Genomic DNA, 16,179 nt, shown 5'->3' on the forward strand with positions numbered 1-16,179 from the left:
AGTAAAGACGCCTTCATTTTTTTCGTCTTAAAGTCATAGAGGCTATATTCTGGCATTTCTCTTTTGGGATATGTTCATTACTTCAAGGAATTGATGAATTAGAGTGCTATTACATTTTTTAGACGGAGTCACTATTCACCATCATGTTGTATCCCCGTTTGGATCTGGGCTCACTGATATACATAGTTGAATATTGTAACTGCTGTGGGTTTTTATTGCCCTACCCTGTGCTGTGTTTATTAGATGTGACTATCATAGGCACACACAAACATCATTCACCTGTAAGCTGGAATATTTTGTGCTATCTCCTTCCCTTTTTTTTTGCAAATGGACAGACTGTTTTTTTAATTAAATATTAAAAGTTAGTTTTTTAACTTGCTTTCCTTGGAATATCATAAATTTATTTTGTCTGTGAGCCCTTTTTTCAGTAATAGGCATTTATTTGAGCTATCAGTGAGTTGAATGGAACCAAGCTGCAACATGGCCATGAGACCAGTAAACATGATGTCACTGACCTTAAAAAGAGGAAGTGGAGCTCACCCAAGCACTGATCAGTGGTGGTCCCAGGTGCTGGGCTTTACCAATCTAATACTGATGGTCTATCTAAGAGTAGGTAATCAATATCATAGTCCTGAAAAAAACCCTGTAATAACTACCAAAAAAGTGACAATGGTCAGTGTTTCCTGACGTAAGAGCTTTATTCCATAGTTAGGGTGCATTCACATGGAGGAAAATGTTGCAGATTCCGCACCAATTTTGGTGCAAACCCGCGAGGAATTAGCGCAGAATCCTTGTTAGATTCCAAGCGGGAAAAAGCCTCCCCATAGAACTCTATGGGTAGGCGTTTTTTCCACAAGGAATCTAACACGGATTCCGCGCCAAAATCTGTGCAGAACCTGCGCCATTTTCCTCCGTGTGAATGCACCCTTAAATAGTGTAAACTTAGACAAGGAATCTGAAAATGCGCCAGACTGACTGATGCTGGATGATAAATCAGGTATCTTTCTTTGGACTGTCCAGTTGAGAAAATCTAAGCTCAAACTAGATGTGCTGTGTTTTCCGCAGTATCTAGTCATAATCAGAATACTAAATATGTCCAATGTCCAATGTGTACATATCTGTCGTACAAAGCAAGTCTCGAGTGGATCAAGAGGCAAAAGGGGAATTTTATGCTCAGCTGCACATAGGTCAGTGCTTCTTTTATTGCTCAGAAATTAAAATGAATATTTTTATTTAAACTATATTTTACTAGTGAATTCTTCCAAGTACACTAAATGAAAGGGCTGTTACTCAATAGCAGTGATAAACTTAAAAAATATTGCTCACTTGCTCAGTTTTCCTTGCAATCAGATTTCCTATGGTCTTGCTGAAGAAGCTGGCAAGCAGAGGATTGAGAGGTGGCTCTTGTTGCAGAAAGTCATACAGCGTGTTCAAAAGGTGCTCATCTTCACCTAGTTTATCATTAATCTGTGGCACATCACAGGTAAGCAACTCACAGGCTATGTTAGGGTACCTATAGGAAAATAACACAAGCAGAACAAAAGCATTAAAAAAAACAAATACTACTTAATGATACGGCAGTACAAGCTTATAGGATTACAATATAAGGGGTTTCCAAACCTTAAAAACTACTTTATAGTGACTCTAGATATAGTATATATACTTTCTAGTGACTGATATAAGACATCTCAACATTATCAAGGCATTCTGGAGCAAAATGTGCTTCTCAGTGTCAGAAAGTATGGTCTCAGTTGCAGGTCATGGAACCTTCAACAAGATAATGACTCAAAACACACAGCAAAAACATCCAAGAATGGATAAGCAAAGCATTGTGTTATTCTGAGGTGACCCTGAACTAAATCCTATTGAACATCTGTGGAAGGGGCTGATACCTGTAGTCTGAAGAAAGCACCCTTCAAACCTCAGAAAGGTGGACCAGGTTGCTCACTAGAAGTGGAACAAAATACCTCTGGTTAGAGCAGAAGTGTCATTGAGAGTTAAGCGGCGTTCACACTGCCACTGCTGTCTGCCCAGGGGTGTCCATGGTAAACCCCGGGGAAACTGGACAGCAGATGGCTTGCGAGCTATCTGCTTTAAAACCCATTCATTTGAATGGGTTATAAAAGGTGACTGCCCATGTGCATTTTTAGCCTCTCCGCCTGGTGTCTGGTTTATTTCTGTGGACACAAAGTCCTCCATGTAGGATTTTTTGTCCGTGGAAAAAAAACGGACACTGGCGGTCGCCTTTGATTGATGTGCAGTGGGAAAACAGGGGGAGGAAGAGAGTTGTGACCACCTTGCGATTATAATTCAATGTTGTAACTCACGTTCTTGAAGGTGGTGATGCACGGATGAGAAGTTTCCACGGCTTGAAAACACAGATCCAATGGTAGTAGAGTGTAAAAAATCCAGCAATCACCTTCAAAGGAGCGAAGGTGATTGCTGAATATTTTACACTCTACTACCATTGGGTCACCTTTGATAACCCATTCAGCCGTCTGCTGTCCAGTTTTGCCGGGGTTTACCACGGACACCCCAGGACAGACAGCAGCAGCAGCAGCAGCAGCGTGAATGCCGCTTTACAGATATCACTTAATTGAAGTGACTGCCTCAAAAAGGTTGTACAATAAAATGTACAAATGGTTGTACATTAAAGGGTGCACAAATTACAGACACAAAGTTTGGATTTGTGTCCGCAATTTATGCACCCTTTAATGTTATTGTTAGAGATGCCATATGGCCATGTTTTATGGTTATTGGTCATTTCATAATTATTTATTATTATTATTATTAGTATTATTATTATTATTGTTTAGACTATTTTTTATTATTTTTATTTTTTTCAATATTTTTTTTGTTTTTGTACTTTTTGGTTTTTGTTTAGTTTTGCTTTGTGTAGTTGTCCTTATTTTCGTTGGGGTTTACAATTAAATTTGTGCATATTAACCAAGTGCCGTTGTGCTACATATCATCCTAAGTGGGATTGCAGCAGCGGCGGGTACTATGTATGACAAAAATGAGCAGCATCTATTTTCCGGTTTATACTATGGCCAGCAGGTCTTCTATTAAGTCATTGCGCAAATCCGCGCATGCGCGATTTCAGCTGAGGGCATTGGGAGGGTCTCTAACCATGCCGTATGTGGCTTCAATGGCGTCTTGCGCATGCTTGGACATGCATTATTATTGCACTTTTAGCCCAATTATATTATAAAGCGCTCTTGACATGTACAGTTGAACAAATTAAAGATAGTAGCACCCTAATAATTAAAATTAAACAAACAAGAAGTGGAAAAGTCCAATGCCCATTAAGTACAGGGTATAGTTAAAATGTAATAAACTTTATTGTTTCCAGTTTAAAATGTAACAAATTATGCCCCTCAAGTGAAAAATGTGCATAGGTGATTAAAAACACTTGTTCACACCTAATCAGAGGAACGCTATCGGCTGATGGTACTATAGGAAATGTTACTTACAAGAACACACCCAAAAATACATTGCTTAATGAAGATAAATTTTAGATTTTAAGAATGTTCCTGACAAATTCTGCCCAAACCGTTTCAATGAACAGGAATGTGAACAACTGTAATTCTAAAATAACCCCCCTCTTTTTTTTTTTTTTAAATGTAGATTGTGAGCCCCACATAGAGCTCACAATGTACATTCTTTTCCTATCAGTATGTCTTTGGAATATGGGATGGAAATCCATGCAAACACGGGGAGAACATACAAACTCCTTGCAGATGGTTTTCGGCCCTGGGCGGGATTCGAACACCAGGACTCCAGCGCTGCAAGGCTGCAGTGCTAACCACTGAGCCACCGTGTGGCCCCACCCCCCTCTTTCTTATTGTTTATTAGCTCAATTGATAAATAAAGGGAAATTCAAATCACAATTATATGTTCACATAAGAGATGAATAATCCCTAAGAGCTTAGAGGTTCTGTGGGGGCTGTTCAGGAATAACTAGTCATATGGTCACTGTGGTCTAGACCATATTTAAATAGACTAGAAACCTGTAGCCTAAGTCTAGCCCAAGAAACAATAGTGGTCCAATGTTTAAAGACCAGGTCCTAGTGCAGAGCCCTAATCACCTGATGCAACAGAATGGTCTGAGTCAAAAAGCAGACCTAGAAATTGATCCCCATAGAGCTGGTAGATTCTCTACAAAAGAGAAAGTCCTGCCAGAAACATTAGGAGATAGGAACAGACACTTTAACGAGTTTTTAAGTTGAGATAACTATAACTGTTCATCAGAGGTGATTTCTGTCTAATTTAGAAGAGCTAACATTCTCCCCGCTCCCCTCTCGGCATTGATATCATATCAATCATATCATATCAATGCCGAGAGGAATCTTAGCCGATCTTCTACCCCAGATTCTTCTCCAGATTCTGATCCTGTGCAACCCGCTGCAGGGTTCCTCGCTGATCAGCCTCAGAAACAATGGGGCTTAGAAGCAGTATTACAGAATAATTCAAAACGTTATTGAAAATAGTTTAAAATTACATATATATAGTGATGTCACAACTGTGAAATATTAACTCTCTGAGTTAATTATCCCCAGTGTGCGATGTTCAACACCACCCTACACACTATTGAGGATTCAGGAGTCAACTACAAAAATGTACCCTTCGCTAGCCAGATTGGCTAGCAAGGGCAAAAGATAAACACACTCTGGTAAAAAATGTGCATGTCTACGTACTTTGGGTAAGTGTGCATAGGAGCAAAAGGAGATTAATGCTCCAAATAGTCCAGCCTTCAAATACAGATTAGATAAACAGTGATCTGAAGACAGTGGAATAAACCTGTACTGTGCGGAGGAAATAAATTTGTTCAAGCCAAACAGTGTAGCTCCATTTCTTCCACAACTTCATTTTATATAGCCTAATTTATATCCTATAGGGCCATATTCCTGCTACAGATGTGAGTCATACAACTCCATAAAAGAGAAGTTGTTATACAAAGATAGTTGTTATTAATTTCTTCAGATAGTAAGTAACATTGTGATGTTACATAAACAAATGATCTCACTGTAGACTATTGTCCTTCGCACAGCTAGTAACCACTATAATTTGCTCATGGCTACAAATAGCCAGGGGTCGAGTAGAGACACATTGTTTCCATCAGTCTCTATTCGTAATCACACACTCAGGTTTTGCAAAGCACCATCCCTTGCACCGACTACTGATATTGCAGCCTAGTGCTCTTTCCGCTTATGCAATCCCCATTGATATATAAACCTCTCTACATGTTTCCCTTCATAAAATACCCTATACTAGGTTCATCAGGAGAGTGTAGCATTATAAGGTGAAATATTTAAAGACTCCAAAGTCAAATAATGCGGTAAAAAACGCAGTTCTTGGCGCCCTAGTGGTAAACGCCGATACTTGTGATGTTATGCCAGCGAGTGCCTGCTACGTGGCTCTATATATATGTTACATGCCCCTGCCGTAAGCCAATCCTGAATTCGTAGGGGTGGAGGTGTTGCAGCAGTTCCCTGCCCCCGTTCTCTGATTGGATGAATACTGAGGATTGGAATACATGCATCCACGACGATGTCAGCACTACAGGTAGGTATATATAGTGTATTCAGAAATCAAGAGGAAATATCTCTTTGTCATCCACGCTCCTTAGTGTTACAAGAAGTCCTAAAAATCAGCGTCAGTAATGTCCTGATGGAAAAGACCCCCGTTGAACAGTCTCCCAGACGGCCAATACTACTCAAGATGATCTCATTCTGAACGATTAATAAAGACGCATAGGTGTGAATATGGATAAAAACGGGCATCAATAGATATATACACTGGAGTACAACATGTATAGAGTTACTCAGCATGTACATAATATTTTCTGATTGGAGGTGTTTGATGCTGTGTAATACATGGTTTGAACATCCAAAAACATCCCATACTTGTATATTGATATATCACCAATCGCAACACAGGCTATTGATGCAAGCATGCCATGTCATCATTAGGATTGCCTGTATACGGATAAAAGTATGCCAATCTCCAATCTACAGTATCATAGACTGGATAAAGCAGGCAACCACAACATGTCTCATAAACTTAGCTTGTTCAAAAACCGCATGCGTGTGAATAAAGACCTAACCCAGGCACCACAACCATGGAATCCGAGAGAAGACTGATCAGGATAATTTTTTTTTTTCAGCATCCTGAAAAATAGAACTGTCAGCTACTGTCTCAATCAAAAAGCAATGGGGGGAAGATTCCAGCCCAAATTTGGAGCTGATTGAGGCTGAATCCACCTCAAAATCACCTGTAAATTCCTCCAAGTGATCAGCCCCACACTGGCCATTTGTCTTTGTATGGAACTCAAGGTAAAAAGCTATGCCATATAACTGCTTACTGTGTGTTTCGTTTACTAATTATGACAATCACTGAAAGCCCTGCTGCAGAGGTGTCAGTGAATGGCGCAGACAATCAAGATGTAATGTGAATAATAAAATTAGTAGTTAAGGCACCATAACACGGGGCCTACTATCAGGAAGAAGCACTTATTGGCACTTCTAAAAGTTCTGCCGTTATATTAAAATTATGGGCGTCACATAGCCCTTTGTAAACATGGATGTGCTGCCAATAATCAATGCAGCTGAATGACGAAGGATGACAAAGGAACAATCACTGTAGTAATCATTTCCTCCCCCCCCTCCATGTAATTTGCAAACAAATGCGTCAGCATGTTATCTCATGCATCGGGTTATATAATTATATATATTAGTTATTAGAGGGAACAATGACATTTAAAAAAAACAAAACACCACATTATTTTTAGATTGGTATCTTGTAGATCAGATAATGTGATACAGATTATTAATAATAATAATAATAATAATGCTGTTAAAAGTAAAGTTAATTAGTGCCATTTTAATAAAGATTACTTTGTCTAAAGCTTCATGCACACAACCATGTGCACAGATAGTGTGCTAGCCATTTTTTTTACGCATTCATTTCTATGGCCTCATACAGATGACGCTGGGTTCACACCAGCGTTTGGCACTCCGTTGTCAGGTTTCCGTCTTCTGCATGCAAAAGACGGAAACCTGTCATACCGAGTCCGGCCGTGAGCGCTGGTGAGCATTTTATGCGCTCCGCAGCTAAACCATTTTTTTTAAACCGGACACAGAATACTACATGTCCGACTCTGTGCCTGGTTTAAAAAAAAGGTTTAGCCGCGGAGAGCATAAAATGCTCACAGGCGCTCACGGCCGGACACTTTTCAAACCCATTCAAATGAATGGGTTTGAAAGATGGAGGCATGTTTCCGTCTCCTGCTCAGTTTTGTGCAGTAAAAGGAAACCTGCAGAACGGAGTACAGGCGCAGATGTGAACGAGCCCTTATTGTGTATTTTCAAGGTTAAGTGTATGGGCCGTAAGCAAAACTCAGGACAGGTCCTATTCCTCAGGATAGGTCCTATTTCTGTCCATTTTATGGACTGTGCTCACTGGCAATAATGACTGGGGCTGCAGGAGCACAAATGACGCAAAGATGGCACACGGATGACATACGTGTGCTGCCCATGCTGTTCATAACCCAGCGACATATACACACACACACACACAGAGAGTCGTGTGCATGACAAGTATGATTACTGCCAATTCTACCATTTTATTCAAAAACACTCAATGTTTTATTGTTTCACTCACTTAAAGCGGACTTTCTCATCCATATCCTCAGGAGGTTGTTGTGTGATGAGTTGTACAAGATTCTCCATGCATTGTGGCTGACACAGAAAGTCAAGGAGACGCTGGTTTTGAGCTTTACACTCTTGGAGAAGGTCATCTTCATCCATTAATTCTAGAAGGGTTACATCCTCCTTTTCAAGGAGTTTGTCCACATGTGATGTTGTGTTGAGGTCAAACTTCCAGAACATGGTGGCAAAGTACTCCTGAAAAAAATGAAATATGATTACATATCTTCATATAATTACACATTATATATACATATCTTCTCTTTAACCCCTTCCCGACATCCGCCGTATTACTACGGCAGATGTCGGGTGTTTAACTATGGCAGAAGTCACCCAGCGCTAATGCCCGTGGTCGGTGCCCGCACTGATCATGGGCATTAACCTCTATGGCACCTCGATCAAAGCTAACCGAGGCACCATTTTCTTGGTGGCACGTGGGCGCTGCAATTTTCCCAGCAATTGCTGACATCCGGAGCATGCTTATGAAGGCTCGACCAGCTTATCATTCAATACAATTGCTGTTTTTTTGCAAAGCACTGAAATGCATTAGCATTGTAATGCATTGCATTAGTGATCAGACCCCCTGAGGTTCAAGACCCCTAGGGGGTCTAATAAATGCATAAAAAAAAAAAAAAAAAAAAAAAATTATAACAAAAGTTCAAATCATCCCCCTTTCCCTAGAACACATATAAAAGTACTTAAATACTGTGAAACAACTACACATGCGCAGTCGGCCATTTTCCTGTGGCCTCTCCCGTTCAGCCTCAGGAAAATGGCTGACGGACATACGCAGTAGACACTTTAGAGCAAAGAGAAGAGGAGCGCGAGAGAAGAAGGTGGAGGCGGAGAAGAAGACAGAGGCTGTCACTGGAGAGTTTTCAAGCAGCAGTGCTGTTTGAGTGCTGGGGAATGCCCCGAGTGCTGTGAGAAAACTCATTTACATAAGGAAGAAAGAAGAAATTCCTCAGGAACGGCAGCGCAGGTCAGAACAATAAAGGTAAGAGAAGAATAGCCTTTCTTAACGCTGTTCCTACGTGTATTTAGTTTAAAAAGGGTATTCTAGTGATAGAATCCCTTTAAAATGTAAATAAAATCATATAAATTTGGTATCCCCGGAATCGTACCAAAACATAGAATACAGGTGACATTACATTTGGCTGCACAGTGAACGCTGTAAAAACGAAGCCTGTAAGAAAGTCGCACAAATGCAATTTTTCTTCAAATCCATTCCATTCAGATTTTTTTTCCAGCTTCCCAGTACATTGTATAGAATAATTAATGCTAGCAACATAAAGAAAAATTTGTCCCGCAAACATTAACAACTCTTATGACTCTGTGAGCAGAAAAATAAAAAAGTTATGGAGTTTGGAAGGGGGGGGGAGGAGTGAAAAATGAAAAACGAAAATTAAAAAATTCCCACGGCAGAAAGGGGTTAATAACAGAAATATCTATAAGAAATATATAACTATAATTTTTGTGGAACGCATTTTGAACATTTATCTTGAATTGTTAAATTAGCAGTGCTGCTAGGTGCAAAAAGTCTCTGCCGTCTGCTTCTCCTGCTGCCACTCCGACTCTCTGTCACTCTTCTACAGTATCATTTACATAAATTAGAGCAGATTCTGTCACGTAATCAGGGGTCGGTCTGTTAGCATGGGAACAAGATTTCTTGCCCATCTCTGTGCTTTGCAAAGCTATCTAATTTGGGTGCTGGGAGACCCTCATCTATATAAGTAAGAATGGTCATCTAGTGCAGTGAATACACTGTGAAAACTTAACCAAGCACGTTCACATTTGTCCTGTATGCTTCACTTAAAGGGATTCTACCATTAAAACTTTTTTTTTTTTTTTTTTTTTGTGGATAAGACGTCGGAATAGCCTTTAGAAACACTATTCGTCTCTTACCTTTAGACGTGGTCTCCGCCGCGCTGTTCCTCAGAAATACCGTTTTTTACTGGTATGCAAATGAGTTGTCTTGCAGCTATGGGGGCGGGCCCCAGCGCTCAAACAGCGATGAGGGCGTCCCCACCGCTGCCAGAGAAGTGTCTCCAAGCGCCGCCTCCTTCTTCGTCCGCCGCGTCATGTTCAATGTCTTTTTCCAGAACAGGCTCGTAACCTAGCAGAGCAGACTGCGCAGGCGCACAGTCCACGGGAAAATGGGCGCTAACAATACTGTGCAAAAGGCCATTTTCCCATGACCTGTGCGCCTACGCAGTCTGCTCTGCTAGAAGTTATGAGCCTGCGCCGGAAGACATTGAAGATGACGCGGCGGACGAAGAAGGAAGCAGAGCTTGGAGACACTTCTCTGGCAGCGGTGGGGACGCCCTCATCGCTGTTTGAGTGCTGGGGCCCACCCCCATCGCTGCGAGAGAACTCATTTGCATACCGGTAAAAACTGGTATTTCTAAGGAATGGGTGCAGCGGAGACCACGTCTAAAGGTAAGAGACAAATAGCCTTTCTAAAGGCTATTCCGACATCTTATCCACAAAAAAAAGGTTTTAATGGTAGAATCCCTTTAAAGAAGACATGCAAAGTGAAAACTTACATACCACATTTAACTACCGTGTGATCAAATTAGTGTTTTCTTTTCTTAATATGTAAAAAAAAAAGCTAATGTACATAATACCTACTAGGGTCTATATTATTTAAACAAGTGGATGTATTTAAAGGGGCTCTATCATTGGCAAAAGTCATTTTTAACTAAGCACATACTTGCATAGCCTTTAGAAAGGCTATTCCACACGTACTGTTTGTATGTAAATTGCCTCAGTAGTTTTTGAATAAGTCAGTTTCAATAGAGAAGGATTAGGTGAAGCTAGTGAGACTCAATGTGTGAGCAAGAGAGACAGAGAAACGGAAGATCCAGCCTCCACAGCTTCCCTTTGCAGAGATAATTTTGGACTCTAGGGGCTCCAAAGTCTATATTAGTAATAAAGCTTAATTAGACATGGGAATACACTGGTAAGTTTCATTAGTCCACAGATAACTACTCTAACACAAAGAAACAAATGGAAAGTCTTCCTCTTGTTCCTGTCAACAAGGGGAATGTTAATGTCCATTGTTTTGATCCTTGTAATGTGAACTTTTAAAAAACGGAATTTTGTTGCTAAGAATTTGTTAGTTAGTACCTGGGGCCTCAATACTGGAATGCAAAACTGTTGTATAAACTTGTCAGAGAAGCTGTTCTTGCAGGCAAGCTGAAAATTTATTATTGGGCAAAAGAATACATTTAGAAATATGTATTTTTAACATTTGAAAACTGGTAAAATATACACTTTGATTTAAAACTGCAGTAATTGTAGAGATGATTGATAAAACTGAACAGAAGAAAAACTCTGTATTTTCCTTAACCCCTTAGTGACCGGCATGTTTTGGACCTTAATGTCCAAGCCAAATTTTGGAAATTTGCCATGTGTGACTTTATCAGTGAATAATTCTGTAACAGTATAGCGCATCCAAGCAATTCTGATATTGTTTTTTCTTGATATGTTGTACTTTACTGAGATGGTAAAATTAGACTGATATAACTTGCATAAATTTATTTAAAAAACTCACAAATGCTGAAAATTTTTACATTTTTAAATTTTTTCCATTTTCAGCTGCAATATCTCACATATACACAATAATACAGGGCAAAAAAGTTAGTAGTTATATATTTCCAAATGTTCCTTTTTTGTTTCGAGCATATTTGAAATAATTTTAGCATATTTGAGGACCGTAAATTCTTTTCAAACATTTTTTTTTTTCACTTTTTCATGTGTCCCTTTAGGATTGCTGAATCAATATTATAGGCAGCGAGACAGACTGCTCACAGTCTATACAAGAAGTCAGCCTATCCAAGGGGTTGAAAAACCCCATTGTAGCTCAGCTCTGATGGAGGGGTTAAGGAGCAGGGTGTTAGCTGTCAGATACAGCTAACACCCACTCCCATGTCGGAACTGTGTTTAAACCTACCCTGAATGCCCCACGTATTTTTACTATAGGACAGTCAGGAAGGACCTGTCAGTGCGAATGTATTTTTACTATGGGGCGGTCATTAAGGAGTTAAATAGTTAGTTTGATATTTTGTAAGTAAAAACTTGAGAATTTTTCTCTTTCTCCCAAACAGGTAGAAAAAAAAAATACCAGGTACTTCTGTTGGTACTAATTTGCATAACATTTGGGGCTCCTGACAGGAATTTGTTCCCCCAATGTTCATTCTGGAGTAGGAAAGTCTTCTCCTACAGCTAGTGGAATTGCAACCACACTTTGTGAGAAGAAATTATCTTATTATAGCAGGAGGACCCAGCTTCGCAGGGGTATATTTAATTTTTTGTTTGTGTAGTGGACCCATAAGAATTGCCCAGTTTTGCACTGATCTGTTTTGTATGTCGTTTGTGTGTGTGTCCATGAACGTCAGGAATCTATGATTGTGTATCTCAATTTGGATATCAGTGTTGGATTGTGCATGTGGAGTGACCTTGTGTATGGCAGTTGGAATATGAGTGAAAGACTTGCAGGTTTAGGGTGCATTCACACTGAGTAAACGCTAGCTTATTCTGAACGTAAAACACGTTCAGAATAAGCGGCGTCTAAAGCAGCTCCATTCATTTCTATGGGAGCGGGGATACGAGCGCTCCCCATAGAAATGAATGGGCTGCTTCTTTCACTCCGTGCAGTCCCATTGAAGTGAATGGGGAGTGCCGGCGTATACGGCAAGCTCTGCTCATGCCGGAGCGTACACGCCGGCACTCCCCATTCACTTCAATGGGACTGCACGGAGTGAAAGAAGCAGCCCATTCATTTCTATGGGGAGCGCTCGTATCCCCGCTCCCATAGAAATGAATGGAGCTGCTTTAGACGCCGCTTATTCTGAACGTGTTTTACGTTCAGAATAAGCTAGCGTTTACTCAGTGTGAATTCACCCTTATATTGGCAAATGCAGGTCATTGTTTTGGGAATACTGTATTTCAGGAACGTTACGTCCGAGAGTGTTGAGGACCGGTCTAAAACCTTCCAAGACAACTGATGTATCTGTGTGCCAAATTTGGTGAAGATCAGTCCAGTCGTTGGGTTGCACAAAGAGAACAGATTGACAGACAGAAACACATATATAGAATACTAGCTGGTACCCGCGACTTCGTCTGCGGTGATTGTAGAATTGGGTATATACAGGTGTGCGTAAGGTTTTCGTACTGTGTATAAGGGATGGGATAGGAAATGTAACTTTGTATCTTGTTTTTGCTGTAATTCAGAGAATACGTGAGACTTTTGTGTTGAAGTTACTTTGTATTTGAGCTGCTATATATACGGTGTTGTGAGAAACTTTACATAGTGACTTTGGGACAGAGGTATTTGAAGTTAACCCCTTCCCGTCGATGGCATTTTTTGATTTTGGTTTTTCATTTTTGACTCCCCTCCTTCTAAACCCCATAACTTTTTTATTTCTCCACTCCCAGAGCCATATGAGGTGTTAATTTTTCTTAGGACAAATTTTTCTTCATGATGCCACGATTAATTATTCTATATAATGTACTGGGAAGCAGGGAAAAAATTCTGAATGGGGTGGATTTGACAAAAAAATGCATTTCTGCGACTTTCTTAGGGGCTTTGGTTTTACGGCGTTCACTATGCAACCAAAATGACATGTCCCCTGTATTCTGTGTTTCATTACGATTCCGGGGATACCAAGTTTATATGGTTTTATTTACATTTTGACCCCTTAAAAAAATCCAAAACTGTGTTAAAACATTTTTTTTTTTAAAAGTCGTCATATTCCGACAGCCGTAACTTTTTTATACGTCCGTGTACGGGGATGTATAGGGCGTCTTTTTTTGCGGGGTTGGGTGTACTTTTTAGTTCTACCATTTTCGGGAAATGTTATTGCTTTGATCACTTTTTATTCAAATTTTTATCAGAATCAAAAGAGTGAAAAAACGGCGGTTTGGCACTTTTGACCATTTTTCCCGCTACGGCGTTTACCGAACAGGAAAAATATTTGTATAGCTTTGTAGAGCGGGCGATTTCGGACGCGGGGATACCTAACATGTATGTGTTTCACAGTTTTTAACTACTTTTATATGTGTTCTAGGGAAAGGGGGGTGATTTGAATTTTTAATCCTTTTTATTTGTTTTTATATTTTTTTACTTTTTTTAAACTATTTTTTTTTGCATTTATTAGACTTCCTAGGGGTATTGACATGGGTGGGCGGTGTCGCGGATTGTCAGAGCGGTGGGGGTCGGCAAACATGGCTGCTCCGAAGCGTTAAAGAGAGCCTCCTGGAGTATCGTTAAGGGGAGGGGCAAAGTGGTAAAGTATATGTATATGAGATTGTGTGGGGTTAAGGGCTAGGCTGCAGAGGGCAATATGAATTTTGTGGCTTGCTATGGTCCAAAGTGTGTGAGATTGCAGAGATGGTGGTGTGAGTTTGGGTTTTGTGGGGGTCCTGGCACAAACGTATGTGCGCTGTTGTGACGAAAAGTAGCCTATTGCGCAATCGAGTGTAGTGACTATGTTTGTGGAAAATTTCAGCCAAATCGGTCGAGCGGGTTTTGCGTGATTGAGGAACAAACATCCAAACACACAAACCCACAAACATCCAAACTCACAAACTTTCACATTTATAATATTAATAGGATAGATATAGATAGAAGATAGATAGATAGATAGATAGATAGATAGATAGATATGAGATTATACTACAATATAAGGGAGGAATCTTTAACCTCTTCATTGGTAAAAGACAGACAAAATACATAGCACTTTATGTTAAGGTACAACCTGTCAGGATAAGCTTGTACATGAGCTTGTACATTGTTTTTGATCATTAATGACTTGTGTTCTGCATTTTTCTCCTCTGAAGGCACTGTTACTTCTAATTCTCAGTTACCCATAAGCTAATTGATGGAGTTGCTATAATGTCTCCCATATACAACAAATGGAGAAACAGGAGATTCTGCTCCCTAACGCTCTTCCACTCGTTCAGAAGCACCAATGAGAACAATATAGAGAGGTCCTGAAGAGTATACTGTTCTGTACATTACTGATGTGAACATAACTCTTCGGGTTATATAGAAAATGTATTCAGCTCTAAAGGTCTCTCTGTGTCACCCCTTCCCACTCGCCCGTTTCTTTCTCTTCTAAAACTACTATGATATATAATTTAACATGTCACTGAACTGCAGTCTGCTATGGAACACCAAAATGGAATTCAGCAGAGATTTCAACATTTTAGAAGGATGAGGAAAAGCACCTGACAATTATAAAAATTACCATTTTTCTCTGGGGATATATACCGTGTATATATATATATATATATATATATGTATATTACAAATACAAATGTTCTTATAATAACTTGCAATGTTAACTTATCCAAAGTCATACCATTTACAGCTGCTTATATTGTTTTTAATTTATATCCTCAATATGTTAATACAACTACTATGAAAAGGGAAACACAGTGTTACATACCTTTTAAAAACAGGAATGATACAGTCTCAAAGGCGTTGTATTATGTGACCATGCACACACATTTGTGCTTAGACTAGAGTTGCCACCACCAGGACGATACTGAATATGCGCACAGGTATCCTATAAAACAAAATAATATTGTTCAATTAGAAATAAAATAGAATCAATTATGAAACCAGAGAACATCATCATACATAAAAAGTCTAACATGTAAACCAACTGTTTTAATCAGGCTTGCAGTTTGCAAACCACAAAGTCCAGATAGAACTGTAAAAATCTAATTCACATTCATTGTTTGAAAATATTACAAGTTGGCAAACCCCAAATGCAGTATGCATGTATGCTATCTAACATATGGCTTGGCTATAATAGCGAGAACAAATAATTTGAGATAGCCATACTCATCAGTTGATTGATCGATGAACGCACAGATTTTAGTAGGACCATTCAATGATCCAACAAAATATGCATGAAGGGTACATAGATTCTTGCTATCACGTCCACACCAAGTGAACAAAGTTTTATTTATTTTTCTTCTCATGGCATGTCCAGTTTTGGCCAGACTGCGTCTGCTCCAGCTCTTGACGACCCAAGTGGAGAGCTTATGTTTAATCAAATTTTATAAGAATTTATTCTTTTGAGATAACCAATTAAGGGAACAAAAACTAGATCAATAAACAGAAACAACAACAAAAAAACAACATAAGAGGCACAAAGTCCTCCCCAAACAAGAAGAAAGTAAAGAGGAATGAGGCAAGTATGAGGATTAAAGGGGTTGTCCCATCACAAGGATCCTATCTACAATGCTTGTTAATGTGAATGTAAGACTTCTCCTAAATACATTGCTTCAGCAAAACTGCTTTGATTGTCCACTATATCACTTTATTCATTTTTTTGGGACACATCCCTTGACTTATCTGGTCATAAGTCAAGTGATGTATCTGCTGCTCTCAGGGGGAGGGAGGAGGGGCTAAGTGCACGGGAGCGAGCCTGGGGGGGGGGGGTAGTCTACCCTTTGG

At 39.7% G+C, this 16,179-nt stretch overlaps 1 protein-coding gene across 5 annotated transcripts in view; it reads right to left on the reverse strand.

Moving 5' to 3' along the window:
- PPP6R2 (protein phosphatase 6 regulatory subunit 2) overlaps nt 1–16,179 on the reverse strand; it is a 95,208-nt gene that overhangs the window by 66,024 nt on the left and 13,005 nt on the right. For all 5 annotated transcript variants that reach the window (XM_075273810.1, XM_075273808.1, XM_075273809.1 and 2 more), the window contains exons 2-4: nt 15,161–15,280; nt 7,663–7,904; nt 1,327–1,513 (exon numbers count right to left, since the gene is read on the reverse strand). In XM_075273810.1, coding sequence (XP_075129911.1) covers nt 1,327–1,513; nt 7,663–7,889 — 414 coding nt within the window. In that variant the 5' untranslated portion in view covers nt 7,890–7,904; nt 15,161–15,280. The remainder of the gene's footprint in view (nt 1–1,326; nt 1,514–7,662; nt 7,905–15,160; nt 15,281–16,179) is intronic.

This window comes from Leptodactylus fuscus, chromosome 5 (assembly GCF_031893055.1).
Source record: "Leptodactylus fuscus isolate aLepFus1 chromosome 5, aLepFus1.hap2, whole genome shotgun sequence".
In the NCBI taxonomy this organism is placed as follows: Eukaryota; Metazoa; Chordata; class Amphibia; order Anura; family Leptodactylidae; genus Leptodactylus; species Leptodactylus fuscus.